The sequence below is a fragment of the Triturus cristatus genome, chromosome 7, assembly GCF_964204655.1.
Source record: "Triturus cristatus chromosome 7, aTriCri1.1, whole genome shotgun sequence".
Lineage (NCBI taxonomy): Eukaryota > Metazoa > Chordata > Amphibia > Caudata > Salamandridae > Triturus > Triturus cristatus.
Window position 1 is genome coordinate 1,702,320,918 of NC_140590.1, and position 14,446 is coordinate 1,702,335,363.

General features: G+C 44.5%; 1 protein-coding gene across 1 annotated transcript in view; it reads left to right on the forward strand.

The window, feature by feature from the left end:
• LOC146812814 (alpha-2-macroglobulin-like protein 1) overlaps positions 1-14,446 on the forward strand; it is an 848,867-nt gene that overhangs the window by 102,779 nt on the left and 731,642 nt on the right. The window contains exons 5-6 of the mRNA XM_085615205.1: positions 11,500-11,520; positions 13,527-13,686. Of these exons, the coding sequence (XP_085471331.1) occupies positions 11,500-11,520; positions 13,527-13,686 (181 nt within the window). The remainder of the gene's footprint in view (positions 1-11,499; positions 11,521-13,526; positions 13,687-14,446) is intronic.

Here is a 14,446-nt window from a genome sequence, read left to right on the forward strand (position 1 = left end):
CTCACACTCACTGACTCACTAATTGACTCACTCACTGACTCACTCTCACTGACTCTCTCACTGGCTCACTCTCACAGACTCACTCTCACAGGCTCACAGACTCACTCTCACAGACTCACTCTCACAGACTCACTCTCACAGGCTCACAGACTCACTCTCACAGACTCACTCTCACAGACTCACTCTCACAGACTCACTAATTGACTCACTCTCACTGACTCACTCTCACTAATTGACTCACTGACTCACTAATTGACTCACTCTCACAGACTCACTAATTGACTCACTCTCACTGACTCACTAATTGACTCACTCTCATTGACTCACTCACTGACTCACTCTCACTGACTCACTCACTAATTGACTCACTAATTGACTCTCTCACTGACTCACTCTCACTAATTGACTCACTCTCACTGACTCACTCTCACTAATTGACTCACTCTCACTGACTCACTCTCACTGACTCACTAATTGACTCACTCTCACTGACTCTCTCACTAATTGACTCACTCACACAGACTCTCTCACTAATTGACTCACTCTCAATGACTCACTAATTGACTCACTCTCACTGACTCACTCTCACTAATTGACTCACTGACTCACTAATTGACTCACTCTCACAGACTCACTAATTGACTCACTCTCACTGACTCACTAATTGACTCACACTCACTGACTCACTAATTGACTCACTCACTGACTCACTCTCACTGACTCTCTCACTGGCTCACTCTCACAGACTCACTCTCACAGGCTCACAGACTCACTCTCACAGACTCACTCTCACAGACTCACTCTCACAGGCTCACAGACTCACTCTCACAGACTCACTCTCACAGACTCACTCTCACAGACTCACTAATTGACTCACTCTCACTGACTCACTCTCACTAATTGACTCACTGACTCACTAATTGACTCACTCTCACAGACTCACTAATTGACTCACTCTCACTGACTCACTAATTGACTCACTCTCATTGACTCACTCACTGACTCACTCTCACTGACTCACTCACTAATTGACTCACTAATTGACTCTCTCACTGACTCACTCTCACTAATTGACTCACTCTCACTGACTCACTCTCACTAATTGACTCACTCTCACTGACTCACTCTCACTGACTCACTAATTGACTCACTCTCACTGACTCTCTCACTAATTGACTCACTCACACAGACTCTCTCACTAATTGACTCACTCTCAATGACTCACTAATTGACTCACTCTCACTGACTCCCTCTCTCCCTCTCACTAATTGACTCTCTCTCACTGGCTCACTTGCTCACAAATTTACTCACACTCACTGAGTCACTCTCTCACTAATTGACTCACTCTCACTGACTCACTCTCTCTCTCATGACTCACTCTCACTGACTCAATCTCACTAATTAACTCGCTCTCACTGACTCACTCACTAATTGACTCGCTCTCAATGACTCAAAAATGGACTCACTCTCACTGACACACTCTCTCACTAATTGACTCACTCACTAGCTCACTGACTTACTCTCACGGACTCACTAATTGACTTACTCTCACGGACTCACTAATTGACTCACTCTCACTGACACACTCACTAATTGACTCACTCTCACTGACACACTCACTAAGTGACTCACTCTCAATGACTCACTAATTGACTCACTCTCACTGACTCACTCTCTCTCATGACTCACTTTCACTGACTCATTATCACTAATTGACTCACTCACTGAGTCACTCTCACTAATTGACTCACTCTCTCCCTAATTGCCACTCTCACTGACACACTCTCACTGACACACTCTCACTGACACACTCTCACTGACACACTCTCACTGACACACTCTCACTGACACACTCTCACTGACACACTCTCACTGACACACTCTCACTGACACACTCTCACTGACACACTCTCACTGACTCACTCTCACTGACTCACTCTCACTGACTCACTCTCACTGACTCACTCTCACTAATTGACTCACTCTCACTAATTGACTCACTCTCACTGACTCACTAATTGACTCACTCACTGACTCTCTCTCTCAATCTCACTAATTGACTCACTCACTGACTCTCTCTCTCAATCTCACTAATTGACTCGCTCTCACTGACTCACTCACTAATTGACTCACTCTCAATGACTCACTCTCTCATGACTCACTCTCACTAATTGACTCAGTCTCACTGACTCACACTAATTGACTCACTCTCAATGACTCACTAATTGACTCACTCTCACTGACTCACTCTCTCTCACTAATTGACTCACTCTCACTGGCTCACTAATTTACTCACTCTCACTGAGTCACTCTTACTAATTGACTCACTCACACTGACTCACTCTCTCTCTCTCATAACTCACTAACTGACTCACTCTCACTAATTGACTCACTCTCACTGACTCACTCGCTGATTGACTCACTCACTGAGTCACTCTCTCACTAATTGACTCACTCACACTGACTCACTCTCTCTCTCATGACTCACTCTCACTGACTCACTATCACTAATTGACTCACTCTCACTGATGCACTCACTAATTGACTCACTCACTGAGTCACTCTCTCACTAATTGACTCACTCTCTCACTAATTTCCACACTCACAGACTCACTCTTACAAACTCACTCTCACTCCCTGACTCATTGGCTCACTCTCACTGGCACACTCACTGGCTTACTCTCACTGACTCACTAATTGACTCACTCTCACTGGCTTACTCTCACTAATTGACTCAGTCTCACTGACTCACTCACTAATTGACTCACTCAATGACTCACTAATTGACTCACTGTCACTGAGTCAATCTCTCTCTTATGACTCACTCTAACTGACTCACTCTCACTAATTGACTTAGTCTCACTGACTCACTCACTAATTGACTCACTGTCAATGACTCACTAATTGACTCACTAAATGACTCACTGTCACTGAGTCACTCTCTCTCTTATGACTCACTCTCACTGACTCACTCTCACTAATTGACTCACTCTCACAGACTCACTTACTAATTGACTCACTCTCAATGACTCACTAATTGACTCACACTCTCTCTCACTAATTGACTCACTCTCACTAATTGACTCACTCTCACTAATTGACTCACTCTCACTGATTGACTCACTCTCACTAATTGACTCACTCTCACAGACTCACTTACTAATTGACTCACTCTCAATGACTCACTAATTGACTCACACTCTCTCTCACTAATTGACTCACTCTCACTAATTGACTCACTCTCACTGATTGACTCACTCTCACTGATTGACTCACTCACTAATTGACTCACTCACTAATTGACTCACTCTCACTGACTCACTCTCACTCACTCATTGACTCACTCTCACTGGCTCACCATACCACAGGAATGTTCCACAGGCAAATATAAACTTTCTTTACAGTATCCTTGTTGCATCCTTTTGTAGTGTGATCGAAGTATACTACAGTTATACATATAAAGGAATCAAGGCCGAAAGCAAGTACATTAAAATGAAGTAAATATTGCCTTCTTGACACTAGAGATATGGGAAATAGTAACTGTGGATCAAGCATGCAGACAGCGGGCTTCTTTGCAATTACATTAGAAATGCTAAATTAACAAGTGTCAGCAGGAAACAGACCAGAGGCGCCACTAGGGCAGAAGCCAGACAGAACCATCCTCCTTGATTGCTGTTTCCCCTCAGCGGTGTCCGTGCTGCATATACTTAAGGAGCCTGCGAGGTTAATAAGGTCACATTTAAAATTCTGCTTTGGCTTACAGCGCTTCATATTTCACTGCTCCCACACGCAGGGGGCCAGAAGCAACGGATATGGTGTGATACATAGAAGTAAGAGGGAACAACTGTCAAAATTGAAATGACAAAAAAAGGTTTTAATAAAGGCGCGTTGTTAGAAACCTGCATGCCACTGTACAACATAAACGTTACATAAATATACTAAGAAATATACAATTTTCTTTGTACAATATTTCTATAGTGGATTAAAAACTTTAAAGTTTGGTGAATGGGAGCCCCACCATAAATCAGTGTGACTCTGGCCACACCTAACACATGGCTACCCTGCCTCGTCTAACATATAGGAAAACATCTACAAAAAATGCTTTCATTTATTCCAAATTATAAACACTTAATTCTGATAACAGAAATCTACACATTTTTTTCATACGGTACCATACGAAAATGCACCTCCTTATAAACCTTCCGTTTTCCTTCTGCCTACATGGAATGGTCTTTTCCCTGCTCCTATGGGACAGAACAGCAACTTCTCAAGGAGATAGCAATCTTAAGTGCCAGGCCACATGTCTTTTATTATGCTGCCACAGGCTAAACAATTGGAACTTTTGACACCACGCCAGACTTCTTGGGGCAGGGAGGAACTGATAACAGTCAACAGTTGTACACTGGCTCAGTTACTGCTCACACATTAAGCCACGGGTCACGACAAAGGAAAATGCAGCTTTGTTATACCCTACATCCTTATATCCCAACTTTTAAGTGTGCTGCCGCAGTCTCTAACAGAAGTACATTTAAGAAACAATTGCAACATTTCACACCACGCCACACTGCTTGGCACATCTTTCTTTCTTGAAGCACAAGGTGTGAATACATTTAAAACAGACTGAACTGATAGAATAGCCTAAAGCCAGCATTACGTTTTTAGCCAATTACAACGCAGCTTTCTAAAACAAGCATTTGCAAAGCAATATGTATCACATTTGCGAGAGTTTAAGCTTTTAGCATTGTAAATGGCAATGCTTTTATTTATGTTTTAAATACCAAAAATAAATAAGAGGCATTTTCATATACAATGCCAAGAGCTCAAACTTGCATAAGTGCGAGACCTATTGCATTGCAAATGCTTGTTTTTATTTTATTTTTAGAGCTTTCTATAGCGCGGACCAGACCCAGGGAAGGGTATCAGAGCGCTTTACACTGAGGGCACATTACGAATAAAACAATTTGCAAGAGAAGAATAGCATACATAAAATCCACTTTAAACAACGGGTCGGGAGCATCGAAGGTGTCTATCGGGGGACAACAGGAGCTAGTTTTTAGGGTGTATATCTGGAAAGGTCAGAGAGATAGTGTACGGGAGGAATTTACACATAAGGAATGATTTTGCTTCTTTTTTGAACAGAAGAGTAGAGGGGATTTTTCTGATGTAGGGAGGAAGCGAGTTCCATATTCTTGGTGCTGCTCCGGAGAATGCTCTGTCAGAGGTTTTTGTCTTTCTAAAGCGTGAGGGTTTGAGGAGTAAATTATCAGCACTCCTTGAATGTCTGATTCCTCCAGATAAGGTCAGTTTTTGGGATAGGTACTGGGGAGTATTGTGGTGAAGCGCTTTGTGAGTGATGCATGCCATTTTTAGGTGGATTCGAGCTTCAAAAGGAAGCCAGAGGAGCGCTTTCAGGTGTGGCGATATGTGGTCAAATTTCCTGGATCCTGTTAGAAGTCTTGCTGCGGCGTTGAGACAGGCTTTTAATGGGGCGGTTGAGATTTTGGGCAGTCCCACGAGGGTGGTGCATCCGTACTCCAGCCTTGAGATGACTAGGGATTGAACTGCGGTTTTGAGGTCCTGGTTATCGATAAAAGGTTTCATTTTCCTGAGATAGCTGAGGTGAAAGCGTGCGTTTTTAGCAAGCAAGTTGATGAGTGTTTGCATGTTAAGGTTCTTATCTAGAGTAATTCCAAGTGATTTGGTGGAGTCCACCAGAGTTGGCGTGCAGTTGAGTGCAGTGATCAAGTTGGACCATTCCTTTGTCTCCTGGCAGTTATTAGGGGGGGAGATTAGAAGAAATTCAGTTTTTTGTGAGTTTAGCTTGAGGAAGTTGGTTGTTAGCCAGTGGACGGTCTTTTCGAGTGCCATGTTCATCGATATTATGTCTTCAATGGAGGAGATCTTGATGTAAAGCTGAGTGTCGTCCACGTACATGTGTTAGGCTATGTTTGCCTGCTGTAGAAGTTCGGTTAGCGGTTCGACATATAGGTTGAATAGAGTGGGGGATAGGGTAGAGCCTTGTGGTACACCCAGAGGGTTTGGTGATGAGCGGGAAAGATTTTTGTTCACCATAAAAGATTGTGATCTGTTTTCCAGAAAGGATTTAAACCATTGAAGGACTGAGCCAGATAAACCCATCCTATTTTCCAGTCTTTTTAGAATTTTTTCGTGATTGACCGTGTCGAAGGCTGAGGAGAGGTCAAGCAGGACTAGTAGACAAGTTTTGTTGCGGTCAAGGGCAAGGAGAGCGTCGTCCACTATATGTAGAATGGCTGTTTCTGTGCTATGGCCGGGTCTGAAACCCGATTGGTGGGTGTTCAGAAGGTTGAAGTCCATGATGTGTTGGTTCAGTTGTTGTTGAACACATTTTTCCAGGACCTTGGCTAGCATGGGAATGTTAGTTATAGGTCGGAAGTTGTTGGGGTCGGATGAGTTCGCAGTCGGTTTCTTTAGTATAGGGGTGACCTGGCCTGTTTTTAGGCAGTCCGGTATGTGCCCTTGCGCTAACGAGGCATTGATGATTTTGGTCCAGAGAGGGGAGATGGCTCGGTAGATGTGGGGAAGGCAATTTGAAGTGACTGGGTCATTGAAGTGGTTGTTGAGTTTGGTGGTTGCTAATGTTTTGGTGATATCAATTGGGTCTTAAAGTTTGAAAGTGGACCAGTGAGAATTATTTTTTGGCAAAAGTAACTCGGGTTGATCAGGGATTTCAGCTAGAGAGTGCTTTGGGGTGGTTGCATTCGCTGCGGCCATGTTAAGCTCGAGTTGGAGGGTGTTTGTTTTTGTTGTGAAAAAGGATGAGAATTCTTCACTGCTAAGTTGTGATTTTGCGGTCAAGAGAGAGGATTTAGCCAATTTGTTAGATTGTTGTTTTAGAATGTCAAAGAGTTTCTTTGGTCTGTTCTTGGCATTGTCTAGTTCTGATCTAAAGAAGTCTTTTTTGGATTGAAGAATACTTTTGTAGTTTGAGATGGAGAGGGGAGGGATGCTGTCGCCATTTCCGTTCTGATGATCTAAGTTTGCGTCTTTCCTCATTAAGGGCTCCGTTAAACCAGGGGTTTTTATCTTTGTCTGGAATTCGTTTGAGCTTAGGTGGGGCAGCTTGGTCAAAGATCTTGGTCATCATGGAGTTGTAGTGGTCGGTGAGGTCACTGACGTTAGATATGTTGTTGGGTGGGAGGAGAACTTTTTCACAGTGAGAGGCTAGGGTGTTCCAGTCGAGGTTTTTTGTGTTTCTTACCCATTGTTTATTTTTGTTTTGTAGCGGGAAGGTTTTCCTGGTAGATGAGGAAATACTAAAGGTGATGATGTGATGGTCCGACCAGTCACAAGGAGTTATCTGGATTGATTCAATTGTGTTTTGTTTAGAGATGAGCCAGTCAAGAGTAGCACCTTTAGCATGAGTGGGCTTTGAGATAGCTTGGATCAATGAATGGTCTGCTAGGAAGGTTTTGAGGGCGTGGACCTGTTTGTCAAGGGGGTTTTCCCAATGGAGATTGAATGTCGTTGGAGAGAGGGGTGGAGTTTGTTGTAATGATTTCCATAAGTTGGTCTGTAAATACTGCGTTCTTGCCTGGGGGATGGTAGAGGCTATGTAGCTTGTGGGAGTGGTTGTCTGAAGATTTGACAGAGATCCCAAGGTATTCGCAGGAGTCCATGGGTTCAGAGTGAAACTTCGAAATGGTAATGTTGGATCGATGAATGCAGTCTAGTCCTCCGCCCTTTTTGAGAGGTCTGTCTAGTCTTATAATGTTGTAGTTAGGGGGGACTAAAAGGTCTAGGTATGGGGAGGACGCTTCATTGAGCCAGGTTTCCGTGAGGATGATTATGTCAGTTTTCATGTTCAGGGTGAGGTCGGCGATGTCCAAGGCGTGTTTTGAGGCTGAACGGCAGTTTAGGAGAAGGCAGGAGATCAGATTAGAAGAATTTTTTGTGGATTGCTCATGATATTCGTGGTTGGTGGGTACGGATTGGAGGTTGTTCCAGTTTATTCCTCTGATTTTTGGATGGGATGTTCTGTTTGGGTTCATAGGGACTGGGAGAATAGAGAATTCTTCTTCAATGGCGATGAGGTGAGCGGGACATTCGTAAGACAGTAAGAGGGTTTGGATTTCCTGATCCGTTGGGTAGAAAGAATCATCTTCAAGACTGATGGGGGTCGTTGGGTTTTCATACAGTAGTAGAAGGGTGTGAATTTCCATTTCCGTTAGATAGTTCGGGAGTTTGCGCGTGCGTAAGAGTCGATTTGACAGAGGCAGGGGGATAGTTTTTATCACATTGTTGAATAGCGCAAGAGAGTGTTGAGGATGTGTAAGTTTGGAAAGAGAGTTTTCAGCAAGGAGAAGGATGCTTTTGATATCGAGTATAACGTTCTGAAGTTCACTGGATGTTCGGTAGGACTGGGTTAAGAGAGGGTCTTCTTCAGAGGAGTGATAGGGAGGAGGATACATGATTGGTGGACAGGGAAGGCTGTGAGTGGTATTGCTGAGGGGTTTGATGTCTGTGTGGGTAGTGTGGTGGGAATGTGTGGCAGGGAGCGGGAGCGGGGTGGTGGATAATGAGGGGGACATGTGCTGGCTGACGGCTATAATCTGACTCAATATGGTGGTTGTGTCGTGGTGGGTGACATCAGCGGTCGGTAGCGGGTTGTGGCGGAGAGTGATGGAGGTGGGGATAGGGGAGGTGGCGGAGTGTGGAGATGTGGGGGGGCGGAGATTGGACAAGACGGGAGGGGCGTTGTTGGTTCTGGTGATGATTCCGTTTGGGGGTGTAGGTGATGAGAGATTTAAGGGAGGTGATTTGTTGTGGCCTCTTTTGTCGGATCTGGGTAGGGGAGGGGAACTCTGATCTACAGGAGAGGTGGTGGGGGGTAGAGGAAGGTCTTGTGATGCATTGGATGGGGAGATGGTGTGATTTTTTAGGGTGGGAAAGTATTTGTCGAATAGTTCTAGGTCCTTGTTAGCTGCTTCAATAAGAATGGTGCCATTTTTGTAGGATGTTATGTTTAAGGTGGCTCTGAGGTTTGGTGCGGGTGATGTTGTTATCCTGGTTCCGTAGGGGATATTTTTATGGCTGCATATGGATAGTAGCTTAGAAAAGGTAGACCGCCATTTGGCTATTTTTCTAGTGAAGAATATGAGGTTATTGATTATAGCGCCTTGCTTGGTGTTGAGGGAGGGGTCCAAAAACAAGACCTCAGGGTTTTTTCTGAGAAGGTTGTGCTTGAATGTCTTCGAGGCACCTTTCGATAGATTGAGGGGATAGTGAATGGAGAATGCACTGTTTCCATCAGGTACCATGTGTGGACCAGCCATGAGGTGGAAAGACCTTGGTCTGAGTGGTGTTCTACTTTCGTGTGGGGGAGGCGGATTAATAGAAGGTGGGATCCAAATGAGGAAGATTGCCGTTTTGTTGTGGGCCGTTAAGATGTCCGACTCCTTTGCGGGTGTTTGCAGTGAGAATACTATTTGGACTGATTAAGATTCAGTCGCCATGGCTTCATATATTGCACTGGCTAGCCTTAACGCTGTCTTCTTATGATGCTCTTCAATTAGATCTCTTTCATGATTTAAGGGGAGGGGCTTGTGAGGCGCATCATCAGCTTCTTAAGTGATAAATAACAGCAGATGCAATAGGAAAAGGTCGTAGAGCGGGGGACCATGTCAGTTGGTACGAACAATGAGAAATTCACCCTTATGCAACTGGCTAGATGTAAGAATGCCTGCCATCATTTCAGCTGTCATCTTAGGGTCAGACTTCTAGAATGCAGAGGAGAATTGAGCATGCTATGTTGATAGTACAAATAGGCATGGTGCTGCAGCTAAAACACTTGCGCAGATACCTGTATTGCATTTCTTGGTGGGATCGGGTGTGGAGAAAACCTTCTTTGACATCAAGAAACCGCCATCTTAGGGTCAGGCATTCTTCAATGAGAGTTTAAACAGGGAGATGCGATTACACCCTCCAAGTGGTGCTTTTTGTGGAGTTCAACTTAGTGCAGCAGTGCATGCAAATGAGGATAGAGATCCTTCTTTCACCCCCCTGCGTAGAAAGGCTCTTAATCTTGTGGAGGTATTAACTCGTCATCGCGAGACCGCCATTTTGGGGTCAGGCATCATTCAGAACGTTTAGTATAGCATGAAAGAGGGCCTAATTTACAAGGCTGTGTTAAGCCACTTTAAATGGCTTATCGCTGCCTTGTAAATAAGGCAAAGGGATTATCGCCACAGGAACGTCGCAAAAAGAGACGTTCCTGTGCCAATAAGGGCTTGTACATATGCCCCTTATTTTATTATTCTTACATGAACAAAACATTCACAGGTGAGTTGATGCACGTAAACAACCAACAAGCATTGCCATTTTTATCTGCCAGCATCTGCAGAGCGCAGAAAACATTATGGGGATATGTACGATAGAAGTGGCGGAGTGAGACGTTAGCTGTCATGGCTTAACGCCTCACTCCGCCACTTCTGAAATGCAGGGCTGCAACATATTTACAACAATATGGTGCAGCCTTGCGTTTCCCCCTGCAATGGCACTACACTTAGCAGTGAAGTGCCTACGCAGGCACCCTTGCACAATAGTGCAAGGGTGTCTACATGAAGGGGTGGATCGTTTATGTGTAGGAAGGTGTCCCTTCCCGCACATAAACAATCCTGAAATTACATTTTGTCACTTTCATGTGTGCTGCTTAATGCAGGACACATGAAAGTTACAAAATGGCATTTTTTTAAAGATTGTTTATGTACAGGAAGGGGGACCTTTTCTGTACATAAACAATCCATGACATTTTGCTTTTTCCATGTGTGCTGCACAAGGCAGCACACATGGAAAATGCAAAAACGAGGAGAAATAATGCATTTCTTCTCGTTTCGCCAACTTAAGACCAGATTTTACCTGGTCTTAATTTTGGCGCTGCCTCCTATGTACGCTGCCCTTGTACATAGGGGGCAGCATCCAAATCAATGGGTGTTGCAGTGGAACGTTCATCGCAACACCCACTGCCCGCCCCTTTCACGCTCACCATAGCGTGAAATGGAGCCTTATTTACAAGGCAGCGTTAAGCCACGTTAATGTATTTTTCGTTTTATTTCACTTCACTTAATCTCTCTTTCGATATTTCTTTCCTTTACTTCCTTCATATATTTTCTTTTATCTCGCTTTTCAGTTTGCTTTTTTTCTGCTTTCAGACTCCTGTATCAACATTCTCCCTTCAGTGCTTTTTTCCGTTCTTTATTGATTTATTTATTCTTCTTACCTCGCTTGTCTTTATTCGGTTCGGTTCCATTTCCTTATTTCTCTCTTATTGTCATCTTCCTTAATGTGCTACCTCTCGTCCTGTGCCCACTTTCTTATTACACGTTTTCCCTCCATTGCCGCTTCCTCTTTATTTCCTCTACCTTATTTTTTTAATTTTCATTTTGTATGCTTTTAAACACGAAAAACAATTCTGCGCCAATCCTGGTTAACGGTTTTTCTCTCATTTCTCCCCATGTTAAGTATTCTATCATCGAACTCAAGGTAAGAGTCATTAATGTACGTGTGTGCTGTATTGTTGCCTCCCCTTCCGGTGAGACAGCTAGTTGGATAGAAAGTCAGAGTGAAAATATTTGGCGTCATTAAATCAGAAAGTACAAGGGCGGAGACATACTGGTGTCTCTACCGGGGATACTCTCTCAGGCGAGGAGCACAACTGAAACACATTTAAACATGATCCTTAAAGTCCGATATTATAGAATTCGAAAGAACCTAAGAGGTAAACATCACAAAATTGTTTATCTCTTATGAAACTTTGTTTAAAAAAATGGATCAGTAATTAAAAAGAAATTCTCTTCAGATAAACTCACGTTGTGACCCTTAGTTCAGATGTTACACGCGTACTTGTCTTTTTGCCCTGACGAAATTTGGCTAGGGAAGATTGCAGGGGTGCGGCCTTAGTCGGAAAACTCACAGTTTCAGCATACGCTGTAACATGAGGTACAACACAGTTTGTAAATTCACAGGCCCTTGGGGGCATATCAACAACAACCGGCGATAATTATCGCTCAGCGCTCTTAGCGTGAGGATAATTATCGCCGGCTAGCGTGAATTTTTATCGCTGAGATAGCGTGCTATTAGCAACGCTTATCTCAATAGCGATAAAAATCTACATGCTAACAGGCTAACGTGAGATTATCGCTGGAAACCCAGCGATAATCACACGTTACCTTGTTGATAGGGATAGGCAAACTTAGCCATGATATCCTCCTTCCATAGGATATCATGGCTAAGTCTGAAAATTAGCAGACGTAAAAAAGCAGCGTTAACCGCGGTTAGCGCTGCTTTTTTTGTCTCTAACAGGGTTAGCGACATTCTTGATAATAGGAGAAATGTCGCTTAGCGACATTTCTCCTATTATTTTACTCTGGAACGCCCCCTTTGCATCTCATTAGAGATGCAAGGGGAAGCGTAGAGTAAAAGGGTGCTAACATGCAAATTTGCGTGTTAGCACCCTGTTGTTGATAGGGTGCTAGTTTTATCTCTGCTTTTTTGGCTTTTAACCCCTTCAGTGCCCGCCCCTTTCCCCGCCCTGTGCCGGCCGTTGTATTAGCGGGCGGGGTCTATGACGAGCTGGACTCGTCATGGGCACAGCGCCACCGCGGCCCATGACGAGTCCAGCTCGTCATGGGCACTGAAGGGGTTAAAGCCAAAAAAGCAGAGATTAAGCCCTTGTTGATATGCCCCTATGTTCTGAGGGCCACAAAGATAATTTGGCATGTGTTAAAGTTTAGTAGAACATTCAACTGTAGGCAGTATTCCAATCGTTTTTGAGGCCAGAACGTTGTTTTCGAACAGACAACTATACAAAAGGATCCGGAGTGGGTCACAATCCGACCTACCTCATTAACAGTTACTGGCTAGGTTGTACATAGTGAATCACTCTGACAAAAGCACAGGGATGGTGGCCTGGTAGGGTCAGTGGACCACCATGCCTGTGATTGACTTTAAATAAAGTACATTTAAAAAAAAAATCCAATTTCCTTAAAGGAAGCAATGCTGCTTTAAAAAAAAAAAACATTTTTTTTAACGTTCCTTTTGAGAGTTGTGAGTGGTCCCATCGAACACTGCCTCCTCACATGGAAAGAATGGGCTATCACCTCCTTTGAGGAGTCAGTAGCTTTTGAGTAGTTTTACAACTGGAGCTAAGGTTGCAAATTATGGATACATATGGTACTAAGTCATTATTTGGTAAGAGACATCCAGAACACACCCCTTCCAAATAGCTATTCATTGACCATTTCTAAACTCATTTAAGGAATCTCAAATACTTTTAGTTTCAGTAAAGGGGTTTCGGTAAAACTTTTAAGCGTTTGCAAACCACAACTTTAGCGAATCGCAGGGTTTATGACTGGTAAAAACTTTAGTACATCTGGCCCTTGTACCTTGTTACAGTCCTGTGAGTGTAATAGGCCTTCACCATTAGCTGAGGAGAGGGGTGTGTGGCATTAACTATTCACTCTACATGTTCCTTTCCCACCTTGGCACAGGACCCTAACAAAAACCGTCTGGCCCAGTGGCTTCAGGTGACACCCAACCAAGGCATTGTGGATCTCTCGTACCAGCTTTCAGATGAGCCAGCGCTAGGCACCTATGTCATCGAAATCGAGAACGGCAAGGGCGTGAAGACCTTCGATGTGTCGAAGTATGGTAGGTGTTTGTTAGAAATGAGGGGGCTCTGGTTGACGCAGGTATGAACCCACAACAAGCAGGGACCCTTTACTTCTTGTCAGGGCGAAGGATGACTCCCCAGAATAACCCCTGCTCACCCTCTAGGTGCGTGGCGCGAGCAGTCTAGGCTAAGTCTCAGGCGTACACGGTTAAGCAAATGCAATTACACATACAGTAAACCCCTTGCATGCACCACAAACGGACACCAATCCGGGAGTATATAAAAATAAGCTTTTATGTAGTTTCAGCAGAGTTAAATACAAGGCCCAGTAACGTTGAACTGATGGGGCCACAATTCTTGGAAATACGGTCAAGTTCTCTTGGTTTTACGGAAGGTTCTTTAGGCGGGCACAAGGTAACTGTAGGCCTCAGCGCACTTCGTGCTGAAGCAGCGCCCGGGGAGCACACAGCAGATGACAGGGAAATAAGAACGTTGCGGACCCTGGATCCGATGCGAGCTCGCGGTCGAGTTCGTAAGTACAGTACCTTGTTTCTTGACGCAAAGGCGGGTGCGGGATTTCAGCGGCTCTTCGACAGAAGAGCGAGGCGGCGTCCGGGGCTCCCACACTTCACGATGGGGGTCTGATCTTCAGGCTCACGACAGGAGCGGGGTGTTGCAGGTGGCGGGTGAACAAAGCGGGGCAGCCGGGCACGCCGATGCGTCCGGGCCGTCCGAGGCTTGGAGATGCTCACAAACGCCGATTCCGGCGGGAGGGTGAAGGGGCACAGCGAGCCTCCA